Genomic DNA, 14,450 nt, shown 5'->3' on the forward strand with positions numbered 1-14,450 from the left:
TATTAGCTTCAAAGAACGCTGAGATTGGTGTAAATAGTATGTTCTCAAGAAATTTTGCTCGTACACAACAAACTAGACCTGTATGATGACATATGCCACCGAACTTATTGTCACACACAGGAAACGAAAAATTCTTTGGAAATTACAGTTGTAAGTTTGTGATTTAGATTCTTTAGCAGAAGATCAGTTAAGATCGAGAGGGAGCGCCTATAAGTGCCATTTCTTTCTTTAGGGGCGAAACTCCGAATAACGGCACTTGTTCGTCCCTCGTAGCAGTTGTAGTATGTAACAATATAACATTTTGACCTCCAATGTAGTCCCGTTGAGAGGTTTCATCTGTGCGTTGTTGAACAATATAAATAGTGCTCAATGTACTTACCAATGGCTGCTAATGAGGAATGAGAGACAGGAGCATTCCGCTTTTAGTTAACTCGCATGCTGCGATCCCCATTAGCAGCCATTGGCATGTACATTGAGCACTATCTGACAAGAAAGGGTTGCTACGTTATGCTCGCTGGGTGCAACCTTCTTAGTTTTAGAAAGCTTTAGCGAGCGTTGAGCCGCAGTGCCATGAATACAATGAACTAGTTTATGTACCATGAATGAACTCGAGGTGGTTAAAGGTGGGAAGTAGATCCGAAACGCAAGCCATAAGAAAGTGTGCGTATGCCACCTCTCGTTTAGTCCTTGTAATGTTCGCTGGATGGCGGTGCTTCTATATGAGGAATATATGATGAAAATATGCGAGATAGTAGCCTACTTGGAGTGTTGAATAGATGGACGAACGGACACACAGACAGATGCATGGATGGACGCATGAAGGGACGCAGGGGCGGATGCATGGACGAACGCAGGGACGGACGCACGAACAGACGCACACACGGACGGGCGGATGAACGCATGGACGGTCACACAGACGGACGCATAGATGGACGGAAGAAAGAACGAATGGACGGACGAATGCTTCGCCCCACTCTCCATCATTCACTTCGTGGATATGCTGCCAATTTTTGTTTGCTTAGTATTCCAAGGGCTTGTGTGTAAGATAAATATGGTACACTTACGAGCTGCGTTATCGCACTCTCAATGTCGTCGCAAAAGATAAGAACAAAAGCATCAGCTCATTTGTCTGATAGAAGTGATAAACAACAGTAATTTCCGGTGCTTAGAGAAAAAACAATGGTGAGAGCTGGCAAACTGATTGTGCACAGACTTCACACGACGACCCCTGGAGTACTTCTGCGAAAAGTCCTTGCATAATAGCGCATGCGCCGTGAATGGCAGGATTGCTCACACGTGACAAACAACACTCGCTGTGGCTTAAATTGAAGGTATTCCAGGCCACTCTTCCTGGTGGTACTTTAGAGCTGCCGTCGAAGACCAAAGCTAACTTTTGCCCAGTCCACTCGCGCTAGCCATTAAGCGAAAGGTGAGCACTCATTCCTCCTTTCACCGTGAGAGAAAAGTGTAATGCTCGTAATGCCCGCTTTGTTTTTCTGGCAAGTGGAGTTCCGTGGAATCGATGAAGGTGGCAATGTAGGCTTCTGGGTACGGTATGATAACTTATGGTAGCGCAGACAGGGTAAGTGGAAGTAAATCGTGCTTGAAAGTTGCTGTTGTAGGGAACTATGCGAACGACGACGAAGCAGCAAGAAACGGCAAGCCACAGTGTTGGTGCACACGCATGACCAGAGCTTGCGCTTGTTTGTATTTTCGGCCTGTTGACGTTCCTCGCTATTCTGGCATTTCTCGGCCTTCCAGTAGATCTGCACGTAAATAAACTACGTGACATCTCATGGAGGTGCCGGGTAATAGGCCCACCTGTTTCGCCTGTGGTATCGCTTGACACGTCACCCGCCACTGTCGCCGAGATCCCCCTCCAGTACACCGTGAGCAGGCCAATGGCGTCGTCATCTAGGACGCCATCATGGTACACCACTGACGGTCATCGACCCTATGCAAACCATCGCTCACCATCCTCCCCACGACGCTCCCTGTCAACTATGCGTTGCCGAACTGCTACGGAAGAGGGAAACTGATCACTGCAGCCCCGGAGGCAACAGCTGCATACAATTCGAACTGCTTAATGTCTCCATCTTTTTGCCGCAAAACGTTATCGACGTCAATGTTGAGGGGACCGCGGCACAAGTGCTTATCGACACAGGGGCCGCCGTTTCCATAACCTGTGAGACCTTATGCCGCAAGTTGAAAAAGGTGACGACGACTCTCTCGGGCCTGATGCTCTGAACGGCCAACTCGCAGTGCATAGAACATACAGTTGTGTGCACCGCACGTGTCATAATCCAAGATAAACTTTATGCCATTGAATTTTTGTGGTGGTATCATGCTCCCACGAAGTCATTCTTGGATGGGACTTTCTGTCGCGTCATCGGGCCATCATAGATTGCTCGCGTGCACAAGTTGCCCTTACACCGCTGCCAACCTCTTGTTTGATAGATTCTCTTTTTCTGAAGCTTACAAACTTGTCGTTGTTGCAGACGCAGCAATAGCACCGAGAACATCCACCCTTGTAGTCCTGACCTGTACGGCCGCTCCTGTTGGAACTGTTTTGTTCACTCCGTCTGACGTATTCACCCGTCGCCGTAGCCTACACCTGCCCTTTGTCATACTCACCGTGCGATCCGGTGCTACCGCCATGCTCGTTGCGAACTCGCTATCGTCGCCAGTTACCTTATTTCGCGGAGATTGTTTGGGTAACATACAAGACGTTGACCTCTTGCACCCTCTGGAGTTTGCCGAACGCCCACCTCACCTCCAGCTCAATGCTATGACGCCACCTGTGGCCACACTGCCCGCGCCAGACTCATTCCAGCCTTCTGTTGCCGCTGAGCTATCGCCGACACAAAGACGCGAACTCTTGTCCCTTCTTCGAGAATTTCATTCTGCCTTCGATTGCGCTCAACCATCTTTGGGTCGCACCACATTGACACCGGTACTCATGCTCCCTTACGCCAACGACCATATCGAGTTTTAGCGGCAGAGCACCGTATTATCAACGAACAAGTCGACGATATGCTCAAGCGTCGTGTCATCTAACCATCGCATAGCCCTTGGTCGTCCCCTGTTGTACTTGGGCGCAGAAAGGATGGGTATATCCGATTCGGTGTCGACTACCGCCGGCTCAATAAGATAACTCGGAAGGATGTGTACCCGTTGCCACGCATCGGCGATGCTCTCGATTGCTTTTAAGGAGCAGAATATTTCTCCTCTTTAGATTTACGCTCAGGATATTGGCAAGTTCCAATGGCTGATTCGGACAGATCGAAGACTGCATTTGTAACACCTGAAGGGCTGTATGAGTTTAACGTCATGCCGTTTGGATTCTGCAACGCCCCAGCTACCTTCGAACGAATGATGGACACCATCCTTCGCGGCTACAAGTGGAACACGTGCCTCTGCTACCTAGACGGCATCGTAGTTTTTTCTCGCGACTTTTCGACTCACCTTGTTCGTCTTCGTGCTATTCTCAAGTGTCTCACCTCTGCTGGCTTTCAACTTAACATCAATAAGTGCCATTTTGCCGCACGTCAGCTCACTATACTGGGTTAAGTCATCTGCAAAGAGGGTGTTCTCCCGGATCCGGCGAAACTCCGTGCCATGGCCGACTATCCGAAGCCCAATTTCATCAAGACGCTTCGAAGTTTTATGGGCCTGTGCTCATACTGTCGTCGATTTGTGCGCAACTCCATCATCGCGCCTCTTACCAACCTGTTCACAACTTCCAAAGGCATTTCTGCTTGGTCAAAAGAGTGCGATGAATCCTTCACCACTCTTTGGCGGTAATTATTGTCACCTCCTATACTACGTCGTTTTGACCCCGATGCGCCTACGTAGGTTCACACCGACGCCAGTGGTGTCGGTCTTGGTGCTGTATTGGCTCAGCGAAAACCAGGATACCAAGAATACGTGGTCGCTTAGTCGAGTCGAACCCTCAAGAAAGCCGAGTATAATTATTCCGTCACTGAGAAAGAGTGCCTCGCAGTTGTCTGGGCTTTGACGAAGTTCCGCCCATACCTTTATGGCTACCCTTTCGAAGTCGCCACGGACCGCCACGCTCTATTCTGGCTATCATCGCTCAAAGACCCGTCAGGGCGCCGTGGTCGTTGGGCGCTTCGCCTACAGGAATACGACATTCATGTTGTATACCGATCCGGCCGCAAGCACTCTGACGCTGATGCGCTATCCCGCTCGCCGCTACCGGCTGACCCAACCTCCTCGTCACCTTCTTCAGCTGTCATAACACCAATCGACTTCACATACATGACCTCGGAACAATGCAAAGATGTAGGGATTTCCCAACTCCTCGCCTTTCTGACTGATCCGTAAGCTAATTTGCTCTCAAGAACAATTCGCCATCAAACCACACATTTCGCTATTCGAGACGGCCTCCCCTATTGGCGGAATTACACGTCTGAAGGTCGGAGGCGGCTGTTAGTAATACTCAACCACATGCGCTCGGAAATCTGTGCTGCTTTCCACAACGACCCGGAAAGCGCTCACGCCGGCGCTCTCAAAACGTACAAACATCTACGTCAGCGGTACTACGGGTGCGGCATGTACACATTCGTTCGCAAGTACGTACGTGCTTGTACTGCATGCCAGCGACGTAAAGCCCCACCTCAACGCCCTGCCGGTGCACTTCAGCCTCTGCCTTGTCCAGCGCGTCCATTTGACCGCGTCGGTATTGACTTATACGGACCACTTCCTACGTCGTCTTCTGGAAATCGGTGGATAATTGTCGGCGTGAACCACCTCACGCGTTACGCGGAGACGGCAGCACAACCCACAGCAACCGCGAGGAAAGTTGCGTTTTTCATCTTACGCAAATTTGTTCTTCGCCATGGTGCTCCCCGCGAACTTTTGAGTGACCGGGGGGGGGGGGGGGTGTTTTCTTGTGTGACGCCATTCAAGCCTTGCTCGCTCAGTGCAACATGGTTCATCGTATAAAGACAGCATATCACCCGCAGACGAATAGCCTCACAGAACAATTTAATCGCACTCTCGGTAATATGTTGACGATGTTCACAGCTTCAGACCAGACCAATTGGGACACTGTCCTTCCATTCGACACGTATGCGTATAACACCAATACGCACGCGACAACAGGGTTTTCCCCTTTCTTTCTGTTGTACGGGCGCGAACCATCGTGCACGCTGGACACTATCCTCCCATACACACCCGATTCCTTTGAGTACACTGCAATTTCTGATGTGGCCAGGTACGCAAAAATTTGCAGACGATTGGCCCGTTCATTGACTACCGAGGACCAAGGCCACCAGAAACTATATGGCATGACACCTACCGACATCCCTCTACTTTCACGACTGGTGCTCTCGTTTGGCTCTGGATTCCACCGAGTACTCCTGGCCTTTCGTCAAAATTACTGGCACGATACCACGGGCCCTACCACATTCTCGCCCGTACGTCACCAGTCAAATATGAGATTGAGCCTTTGACACAGTCTGATGACTTACGCCGTCGTGGCCGAGAAATTGTGCATGTGAGTCGCCTGAAGCCGTATTACGACCCCGCTATAGGGAATACACCTTAAGTCACCAGCTTGGCTACGCTATTCACCGGGGGCCAATGTAGGAAACTATGTGAAAGACGACGAAGCAGCAAGAAACGGCAAGCCACAGCGTTGGTGCACACGTGCGCCCCGAGCTTGCACTTGTTTGTATTTTCGGCCTGTTGACGTTCCTCGTTCTTCTGGCGTTCCTCGGCCTTTCAGTAGGTCTGTACGTAAATAAACTACGTGACACTGTTTTTTACGCACACTGTTTTTTACGATCTTAAGGCTCCTTGACACGCCGTGCAGCCAAATAGTCGCAAAGCTAGTTACTTGTCGCTAATCGCAAACGGCTCATAGTAGCTTGACAAAGGAGAGTTGGTACATATTAGGAGAGTTGGTACAAAAGACAGCAGAAAAGTAAAAAAAAACCGATGACTGCCAATCTACGACTTAGTTTACTTGCGCTTCAAGGGGCTTTTTTATGCATCAGACCTGGGAATATCAACTAAGACACTGATAACAAAGACGCAATGACGTGAAAGAAAAAAATGATGCTGACAGAATCTCCATGGTTTAGTTGATCATTATTGTTTTCGTTGATGTAGCCAGGTATAGGGTATAAAAAGGCCTGATGAAGAGCAAATAAACTCGGGGCTAAGTTGGCGCTCGTCAGTGTTTTGCGTGTCTCCCATCTTCGTTCAAGTAGCAATGCATTTGGCCACAGACAGACACAGTGGTCGCAAAGCGAATGCTTTAGCTCCTGGGTTCACTGTTCTACATTTAAATAGCGAAATTGCAGCCACCAGCCTTTCACGCATTGCGACTCGCAGTAAAACGTAATCAAATTATTCTAAAGGGCATTTGCAATGAGAGCAGTACAAAAGCTGTACAACTTCTCATGCATTCTGCATGGCGACAAGTATAAATTGCATGCAGGTGTGAACATTGGTAGCAATGAGTCGATTTTTATACGTCTTTCGCATATGGTCATGCGGGCAGTGCCATTCGCAAGGCGCTAAAAGGCATCTACGGCGGTACATGCACCACAAAATTCGCTTACGTTCAATCTCCGATTGAAACCTTATTGAAAACGAGTTTGGGTCTCACGTATCAAAATATTTAAATCATTATGACTAAGACCGTCTGGAAGGGCTTCGGAAATTTCAACCACCTGACTTAGTTTACCGGGCGCCTTAATCATGCAGAGGCCTCTAGCATTTCAACTCCAACGAAACGTGGCTACCGTGGCCGGGATTCGATTGCGTAATATTCGGGTGAGCAATGGGGTACCATTACCATTTCGCAGGGTACCAAACCTGCTGCCTATAGGCTGGTTAACCTCCCTTCCGTTCTTTTCCTTCCATTCCTTCTATTACCACTAGAGCACCGTGACAAGCTTCGCTTGACGCACTGGTGCTCTTGATCATACGAATAGCAACCGGCGCTTAGCCAGAGAGCAGTAAAAATAGATTGGTATTTGCTCCAGTTGGCCTCCATTAACTCTAGCAAATCAGCTATTTCGTTCCATCGCGTTAACGTGCGTTAAGAACACGATTGCTTGAAGCCGCGGCATAATGTTATTTAATGGTACTCAGAATGCCTTTGCGACATTGTGTCAAGTATTCTGTATTGTGCTGGTATCTGTTTCAAACAAGTATAACAGTGCGTGCGAAAGACGTCACTCCGACGTCGTCTGCCGTCACCGCCGGAATGACCCAGAGAGTTCGACGACGTGCGTTCTTAACGGGTCACATTCTGTTGAAGTCACGGGCATGGAATAACGGCTTGTTGAAATTATTTTGAATCAAGCGAGCACCTGCCTCGATTGTTTCACACAATACGTGAAAACACAAATATTTGCATTACGGATCCATAAGATATCAGCGCGATAGCTTTGAGGTGCTCTTTTGTGATATGCGCATGAGTGGGAGAGGGGGTGGTTGCTCCTGTTAATCAGGTAAAAAAGGGTGCCAAGTCTACCCCATACAGTGAGTTATTATAAAGGGAGGCACTACCTTAATCCTTTGCCCTCCCCCCCCCCCAACTGAAGGGGAACCCTCCGCGCGCCTACACTCCAAGAAGAAAATAAAATTGAGTATTCGGGGAGCAGTCCTGCTACTACGCAACAAAAAGTGCCATCTGGCTTGCTGGTGTTTCCTTTCTTGAAAACTCGGCGCTGACCAGTTTCCTGTCGGGAATGATATGTCACACTGATAGGGCGTGTGTGGTTTGCGACTGCGAACTTTCGCAATAGTGGTGATAGCACGAGGGAATTACTCGAAGTAAATGATGCTTATTTTTGTGTAGCACAAACACTCATGCAACAAATAATATTTTTTAGAGTGCGTGCCGGTAGTTGTACAAACATCGTTAGTTGTGAGCGAAAAACTCAAAAGACTTTTGACCTTCGCCTCAAAAGTGGAACGCGATAGCGTGATGAGGCCTCGTTCACATCGCCTGCTCACTCAGAAGCTTCGTTTCTCTTCTGGTTACCTTTATTGTTGCGCAAGTAAATAAACATCAGTACGCACATTAGCCATTCCAAGCTATGTTACAATGCCAACTGCAAGGACAGTTACGAAATGCACACTGTGCGAAAACCCTTTGCATTGAGAATGAGCGAACATCCCACTAAGCGCCCGAAATGGGACACAGAAACTTGCGTTGCTTCTCACTTTGTTCATGTTTCTGCACCGATTGATAATAAGTACGTTTCAGCGCTTTGAAATGAATGGGTTTTATACACCATACTGGTGGTCGAGTTCACACATCTATACACCTAGTACAATTCGAAGTTTCTCCCACGTAACATTACGCGCATTAATAAGACACCTCGCATAACGTGGCATTCGTATAATTACACGAAGCAGTGCAAAGAAATGGCGTTTCCATCTATTTGCATCTTATTTGTATTTTCGTGCACAGAGAACGCTAACTTTAGCGAAGAAGCACGTATCAGTTGTTTCTGGAGTACCACAGGCTCTGTCTTAGGTCTGTTGCTTTTCATTATCTATTTAAACGATTTACAATTCGACTGTCCGGTGCATTTCCGTTTTTTTTTGCTGATGACTGCGTGATTTATCTCCCTATTGAATTGGTAAATGACCAGAAAATTCTCAACAAATACCTAACAGCTGTTAGTAATTGGTGTGCCAATTGGAACACGAGGCTCAACATAACCAAGTGCCGCCAATTGACTATAACGCTCAAAAAGTGTCCGTTTCAATATACTTATCAAATTAACTATGTTGAATTAGAGGTTGTTAACAAGTTCAAATATTTGGGTGTAACCATGACATCAAACCTCACCTGGAACAAACGCATTCAAAACATTACATCATCAGCACTGCGCAGACTTTGGCTTTTAAAACTCCGACTTCAGCACTGTACAAGCAAAACGAAGACCGTTGCGTACACTACGCTGGTCCGCCCCTTGCTCGCATATGCAGACGTTGTTTGGGACCCACACTCAAAGACAGATTCAGCAATGCTCGAACGGGTAGAAAAGAAAGCGGTGTGATTTATTCACAACGCATACAGCAGGCGAGTATCCGTGACAGAACTGCGCAGGCGTTGTGACCTACCAACACTAGAGTGCCGCTGTAAACTAAATCGTCTTAAAATATAACACAGCATAGTGATTGGTTATTCAAAGCTTGACTTCAATACTTATCTCGAATTCAACATGTCACGCTCCACCCGGAACAAGCACAACAAAACAATCCTAATGCCTTTCACGAGAACAAACGCTCACCGTCTATCCTTTTTCACGAGAACGATAGCAGAATGGAACACTTTTCCACGTGACGTTACTAATTTAACTAATGAAAATCCTTTTTCAACGGCTATTCAAAATTGTGTATGATTGGAAGTGCTGGTCTTGTTCCCCTGTTCTATTGAACTAACGTATTTCACGCGTTAGCTTGCTACTATGCCACTAACCCACACTGCTTCTTTTTTTGTTTTCAAGCTTCCTGATCAATGGGTGTAGTGCACTTTGAGCGTTTTGCATTAGACTAGCATTGCCGGTTTTATTGTGTATCCACGTAGTTATTTGTAACGAGAATTACTACTGCTTTGCGAATCGTGGGCCGTGCTACTGATTGCGCGCGCTTGTGTGTGTGTCATGACAATATGAAAGCTTACTCCATTATTGCTTCCCTGTGTACCGTGGACTATGTTACTGGTCGCGCGTAAACTTTGTATTCAAACTCTGCACTGTACCACTGCTGCCCTGGCTGCCAAAGGGTGGCTGGCAGTATTGAATAAATAAAAATAAATAAATAAATAAGCTCTGCTCACAGAAATTTATGCCATGCATTGTAAATACATTGCTTGCAATTGAGAAAAACTGCATTGTGAATACATTGCTTAGGTCACTTTACTGCTTTCAGGAGCACTCAGTGAAGATGCACAGAAGAAGACCGGCCTATCAAGTTATAGATGGAGTTCCGAGGTGCATATCACTGAATCCCGAGAGATTGAGAGAAGCATTGAACTTCAGGGCAAAGAAAGGAGACCTCGTGCAAGTAACGTTTCCAAAGAGCGGAACGCATTGGCTCATGTACATCACGCACTTAATTCTCAGGAATGGACAACAGATGACGACATACCAAGAGTTCGCCAAGGAGTGGCGCTTTCTCGAGTACATGGATATCAAAAATTTCAGCTCGTCTCTGCCTGTGAGAACACTCGTCTCGCACTTGGCATTGGAGCCGCGCGCGATGACAAAAGAAGGCAAGTACGTCTACCTCGCCCGCAATCCGTGGGATGTCTGCGTGTCATTCTACCACATGGCGACGAACGTGAGCAGTTTCCGATTCCAAAACGGAACATTTGAAGAGTTTGTGAACGTTTTCGTGGGTGGTAATTTTGGCTACGGCGACTACTTTGAACATGTTGCCGCTGGTTACGCACTCAGGGACGAACCGAACGTGCTCTTTTTGACGTACGAGGAACTCAAGAGGAACACCAGTGAGGTGGCACTGAGGCTGGCGTATTTCCTGGGAGAGCAGTATGGCCGTGCTCTAGAGAAGGACGAAACGTTGCTCCAGAAAGTGCTCGAGAGATCGCAGCCCGAATACATGCGCAATGTGGTGGTCATGGATCTGAGTGGCAGAGACAACCCACAATGGAACGAGGTGCTCTCGCGCGAAAAGTTCACCTGCGTCGAAGGCCACGAAGGCGATGAGAACAAGTATGCTTTCGTTAGAAAGGGCAAAATCGGGAGCTGGAAGGACTACTTCACGCCCGAGCTGCTTCAGAAGATGGAGCGTAGAATTCTGGATGCCGAAAAGAAGTCTTCGTTCATTGACCTCTGGAAGGACATCCGAGCTGAAGCTATTGCACACATTCAGGATACGAAATAAACATCCACATGTTCTGCTGCTTAGAAAATTCCTTTAGCGCTTTATTACGCTCGCATGGGCAGATACGTTCGAGCAATATTGTAACAATATTTAGAGAAAATATTAATAGCAGCACAATGGCTGGTGAAGTATTGTGCACAGAAAGCAGTATAGGTTTCATTAATACACAAGGAAATTCCCAGATGCAGAGTGGCTTTTTGCAAAACCCACTTAATGTAAGGTGTGTTTTACAGCGAAAGCTTTTATGAGATCACAAGTCCGGTCACGCGCAGTTGTTCGCCACCACCGCCGGTGCCCGTAACTACATCGTGTGAAATTGGAAAGAAAACTAGAATTATTGACACAGTGGGGCACGAACTTGGGTCCGCTGAGTGCCAGCCCAGTGTTTCAACACGGAGTTACGCCGGTGCTTGTAAGTTTTTCTCAAACTTGCCTTCAGCAGGCCATACTTAACAACAATGACATAGTGGGGTTTGAACCCGTGACCGCTGAGTACCAGCCCAGTATTCTACCACTGAGCTACACCGGTGCTTGTGACTTGTTGTCAAAATTGCCTTAGGCAGGCTTAATGTCGGGAAAGCAATCACGTTAGTACGATTGTAAAGCGTTTTAAAACAGCAAAAGAGCAACCAGTCGACACACAATCTGAATAGCATATACGAAAGGGCCGTCCAATGCTCCAATCCATCACGAAAGCTTGTTCTTGTTCCCCTATTAATTGTGGCGCATATTCCCTTCAGCCATATTTCTTCATCGTCGTCAGGCACTGCATGAACAATTGGCACAAAATTCCTCGCTAGTGTAAAGCGGAAACCACGCTTCTCAGGAGAATGACAAAAAATAGCATAGCGAATACCGGCCAACTCCCCAAATAAATTTATCATAATGACCTGGTGAGTATCAAGCAAGTGTGCTTGCACTATTTACCCAATGAGTGTTTCGGAAGGGCTCTGAAAGGCCACTCTTCCATACAGCTTTCACTGTGACTGTGCTGTGCCTTCCGCGCAGACCTCGCGTTTTTTTTTTGCACTCCCGATGTAGAGTGCAAATAAGTTATTACGTTTGCATGGACGGATACTATTGGCCCGCACGATAGTAGGACATTCACAGCGGAAATCCGAAGATCAGCTCAATAGTTGGTAAAGTATTGAAAATTTTATCAATATGGTAACCTTATGAGTTTGGTGTAGTCTATTGGAAGCACACTGTGGAGGACTAGCTAGTTCATCATGAAAGTGTGGATGATAATAGAACCTACGTAGAAACCTTTTTGATGTGTTTTACGTCGAAATAGTAAACTGAAATTGCTTCTCACAGTTATGCTGGTGGTGTGACTGTACCAAGAGTAAATAAAACGAATAGCATGCTTCTGAATCCTTTCTAGTGCGTGAAACAGATTTTAACGAAAAGGAGCTCGTACTGATGCGACGTATTCGAGTTCAGATGTAAGTAGTGTTTTGTTCAAGAGAAGCTTTGAGGAAGAAGCTGATCTTGGAAGGTTTCGACCACTGTAGACGAGCATGCTATATTTGCTTTATTCATAAAATGTGTGTTGGAATCATCCTAGGTTAAGTTCAACGTTATGTGTGCCTCAAAGTATTTGTACGATTGCACACCTTCGAATGGTTCACTTTTGTCTATAAACAGGTGGAATTGTTTGCAATAGGGTAACTGCATAAATTTACATTTAGCTATGACTCTATCTTCCCCACGTTGCTCCATAAGCAGACTGCGTTATGATCAGCCTGAAAAACAGTTAAACCATTATCACAATTTATCCTGCTAAACATTAAGCAACCATCTGCAAAAAGGTGAATATTTGAAGAAGCGCAAGAAGGTAAGTGGTTTATGCATAATATCAAAACGCATTGGCCAACACTGAGCTTCGGGGAACACCAGGTTTTACAGTGTTAAGTCCCTAAGTAGTGCTGTTTGCGGAAACGAATCAATACCGGTTGCAAAGAAAACATTCAATCCAGGTCAAAAGTTCTAAGCTTACTATCAAAGTGATTCATGGCAACTTTTCGAGTGCTTTTAAAAAAAATGAAAAAGTGCAGTCAGCGATTGAAGAGGTATCTAAAAATGAAAATTTCGCCATATCCACGAGGTGAATGACGGGATCGAATCCCGGCTGTGGCGGCTGCATTTCCGATGGAGACTGAAATGTTGTAGGCCTGTGTGCTCAGATTTCGGTGCATGTTAAAAAATCCCAAGTGGCCGAAATTACCGGAGCACTCGACTACGGCGTCTCTCATAATCATGTGGTGTTTTGAGACCTTAATCTTCACATATCCATTAATCGAGGAGAATGACGGTGTGTGGGCGAAGCTCTGAAGGCAAATCTGCTAAACCATGAATCTTGCGTACATTTTGCTCACTCTACCACACAAAGATGAGATACAAACATGGTGATTGTGTGTGGTAGAGTATATGTGCCTGTTTTATTATTCATATATGAGAGATCATGTCGTTTGTTCAAGAGTTTTTTTGCTTTACGGATGACAAGGCGGCGGTGGGCGGGCGGGGGTTCCTGATTTTGTTTTAGCCAGATATAACTTTAGGCTCAGGGGAACGTTCTCTTTTGATTATAACGGCCTAGTGTTCCATGAAGTAGAACAGGAAGGAAATACGGACACTGAGAGAGGAAACCTTAAGCAGGACGAGGGTAACTCTGTCGAGTGGTCATCGTCTTCTCGATAACTCAGCGTCGGCAACCAGTGTTGCTCGAGACGTCTTAACTCATTGAGCGCAGCCTTGTCTGAGCATAGCAGTAGAATCGCCATCAGTGTCATCGCCATCGCCATCGTCATTGTTGGCCTGCGAACGCCAGCACCACAAGGGACAAGCCTCGACATTAAGGAGCTTTGCCTCTTGTAATTAATTTGTGCACAAATCACTTCAGTTGCGTTTAACAGGAGGTGCTTTTATAAAAGCCGTGTTGTGAAATTGAAAAAAAAAATGTGTTCAATTCAAGAAAGCCTATAGAATGCGGCTAACGTGGTTGTTTGGGCGAGTTGGTAAGTAAATATAATGCGAAAACAGGATATGGTCAAAACTTTCGCATGCTATGCTAGTAAAGAAGGAGGACTGGTTATTCATTGGGGAATGCCTGTTTCTTAATTAATGAAAGAAATTACATTCACGTTCTTCCAGTTTCATGGAAGAGAACCAGTGTGAATAGTCTGTTTAAGCATCATAGTCAATGGGGCAGAATAATAGGTTATTCTATTTAGAAAATTTGCTTCACTTTCATCGCATCGCCGCCCAAAGATTTATTTTGATGACTCAATTTCTTTGTCACACCGTCGAAGTTTATCTATACAGGAAACACCGCTGTGTGGTTGTAATGGTAGATGGTGAAACTGGCGTGTTTGTGTTAGAAGAAAGATATTTGAAAATGCCTCATTCAAAACTTCACAGCATGCGTCGTCCGAAATGGGATTACTTGAACTAGCAGTTAGGTTGATGCCATGGCCCGTGCTTGGTTTTATTGTGCACCATACTTTTTTGGTCTGCTTGTGAAAACCGATGGCAGGGTATTGCTAGAA

The 14,450-nt window shown here is 46.3% G+C and overlaps 1 protein-coding gene across 1 annotated transcript; it reads left to right on the forward strand.

Moving 5' to 3' along the window:
* The first annotated feature begins 1,257 nt into the window (after nt 1-1,257).
* On the forward strand, nt 1,258-10,930 carry LOC119169894 (sulfotransferase 1B1). Its single transcript, XM_037420902.2, has 2 exons — nt 1,258-1,429; nt 9,928-10,930. Exon 2 carries the CDS (start codon nt 9,943-9,945, stop codon nt 10,900-10,902), a length of 960 nt encoding a protein of 319 aa, XP_037276799.2. The 5' UTR covers nt 1,258-1,429; nt 9,928-9,942; the 3' UTR covers nt 10,903-10,930.
* Nucleotides 10,931-14,450: the final 3,520 nt, after the last annotated feature.

This window comes from Rhipicephalus microplus, chromosome 3, assembly GCF_043290135.1.
Source record: "Rhipicephalus microplus isolate Deutch F79 chromosome 3, USDA_Rmic, whole genome shotgun sequence".
In the NCBI taxonomy this organism is placed as follows: domain Eukaryota; kingdom Metazoa; phylum Arthropoda; class Arachnida; order Ixodida; family Ixodidae; genus Rhipicephalus; species Rhipicephalus microplus.

What these genes read in the sequence shown, in the direction of transcription:
- LOC119169894 (XM_037420902.2), top strand. Translation starts at nt 9,943, where the DNA reads ATGCACAGAAGAAGACCGGCCTATCAAGTTATAGATGGAGTTCCGAGG.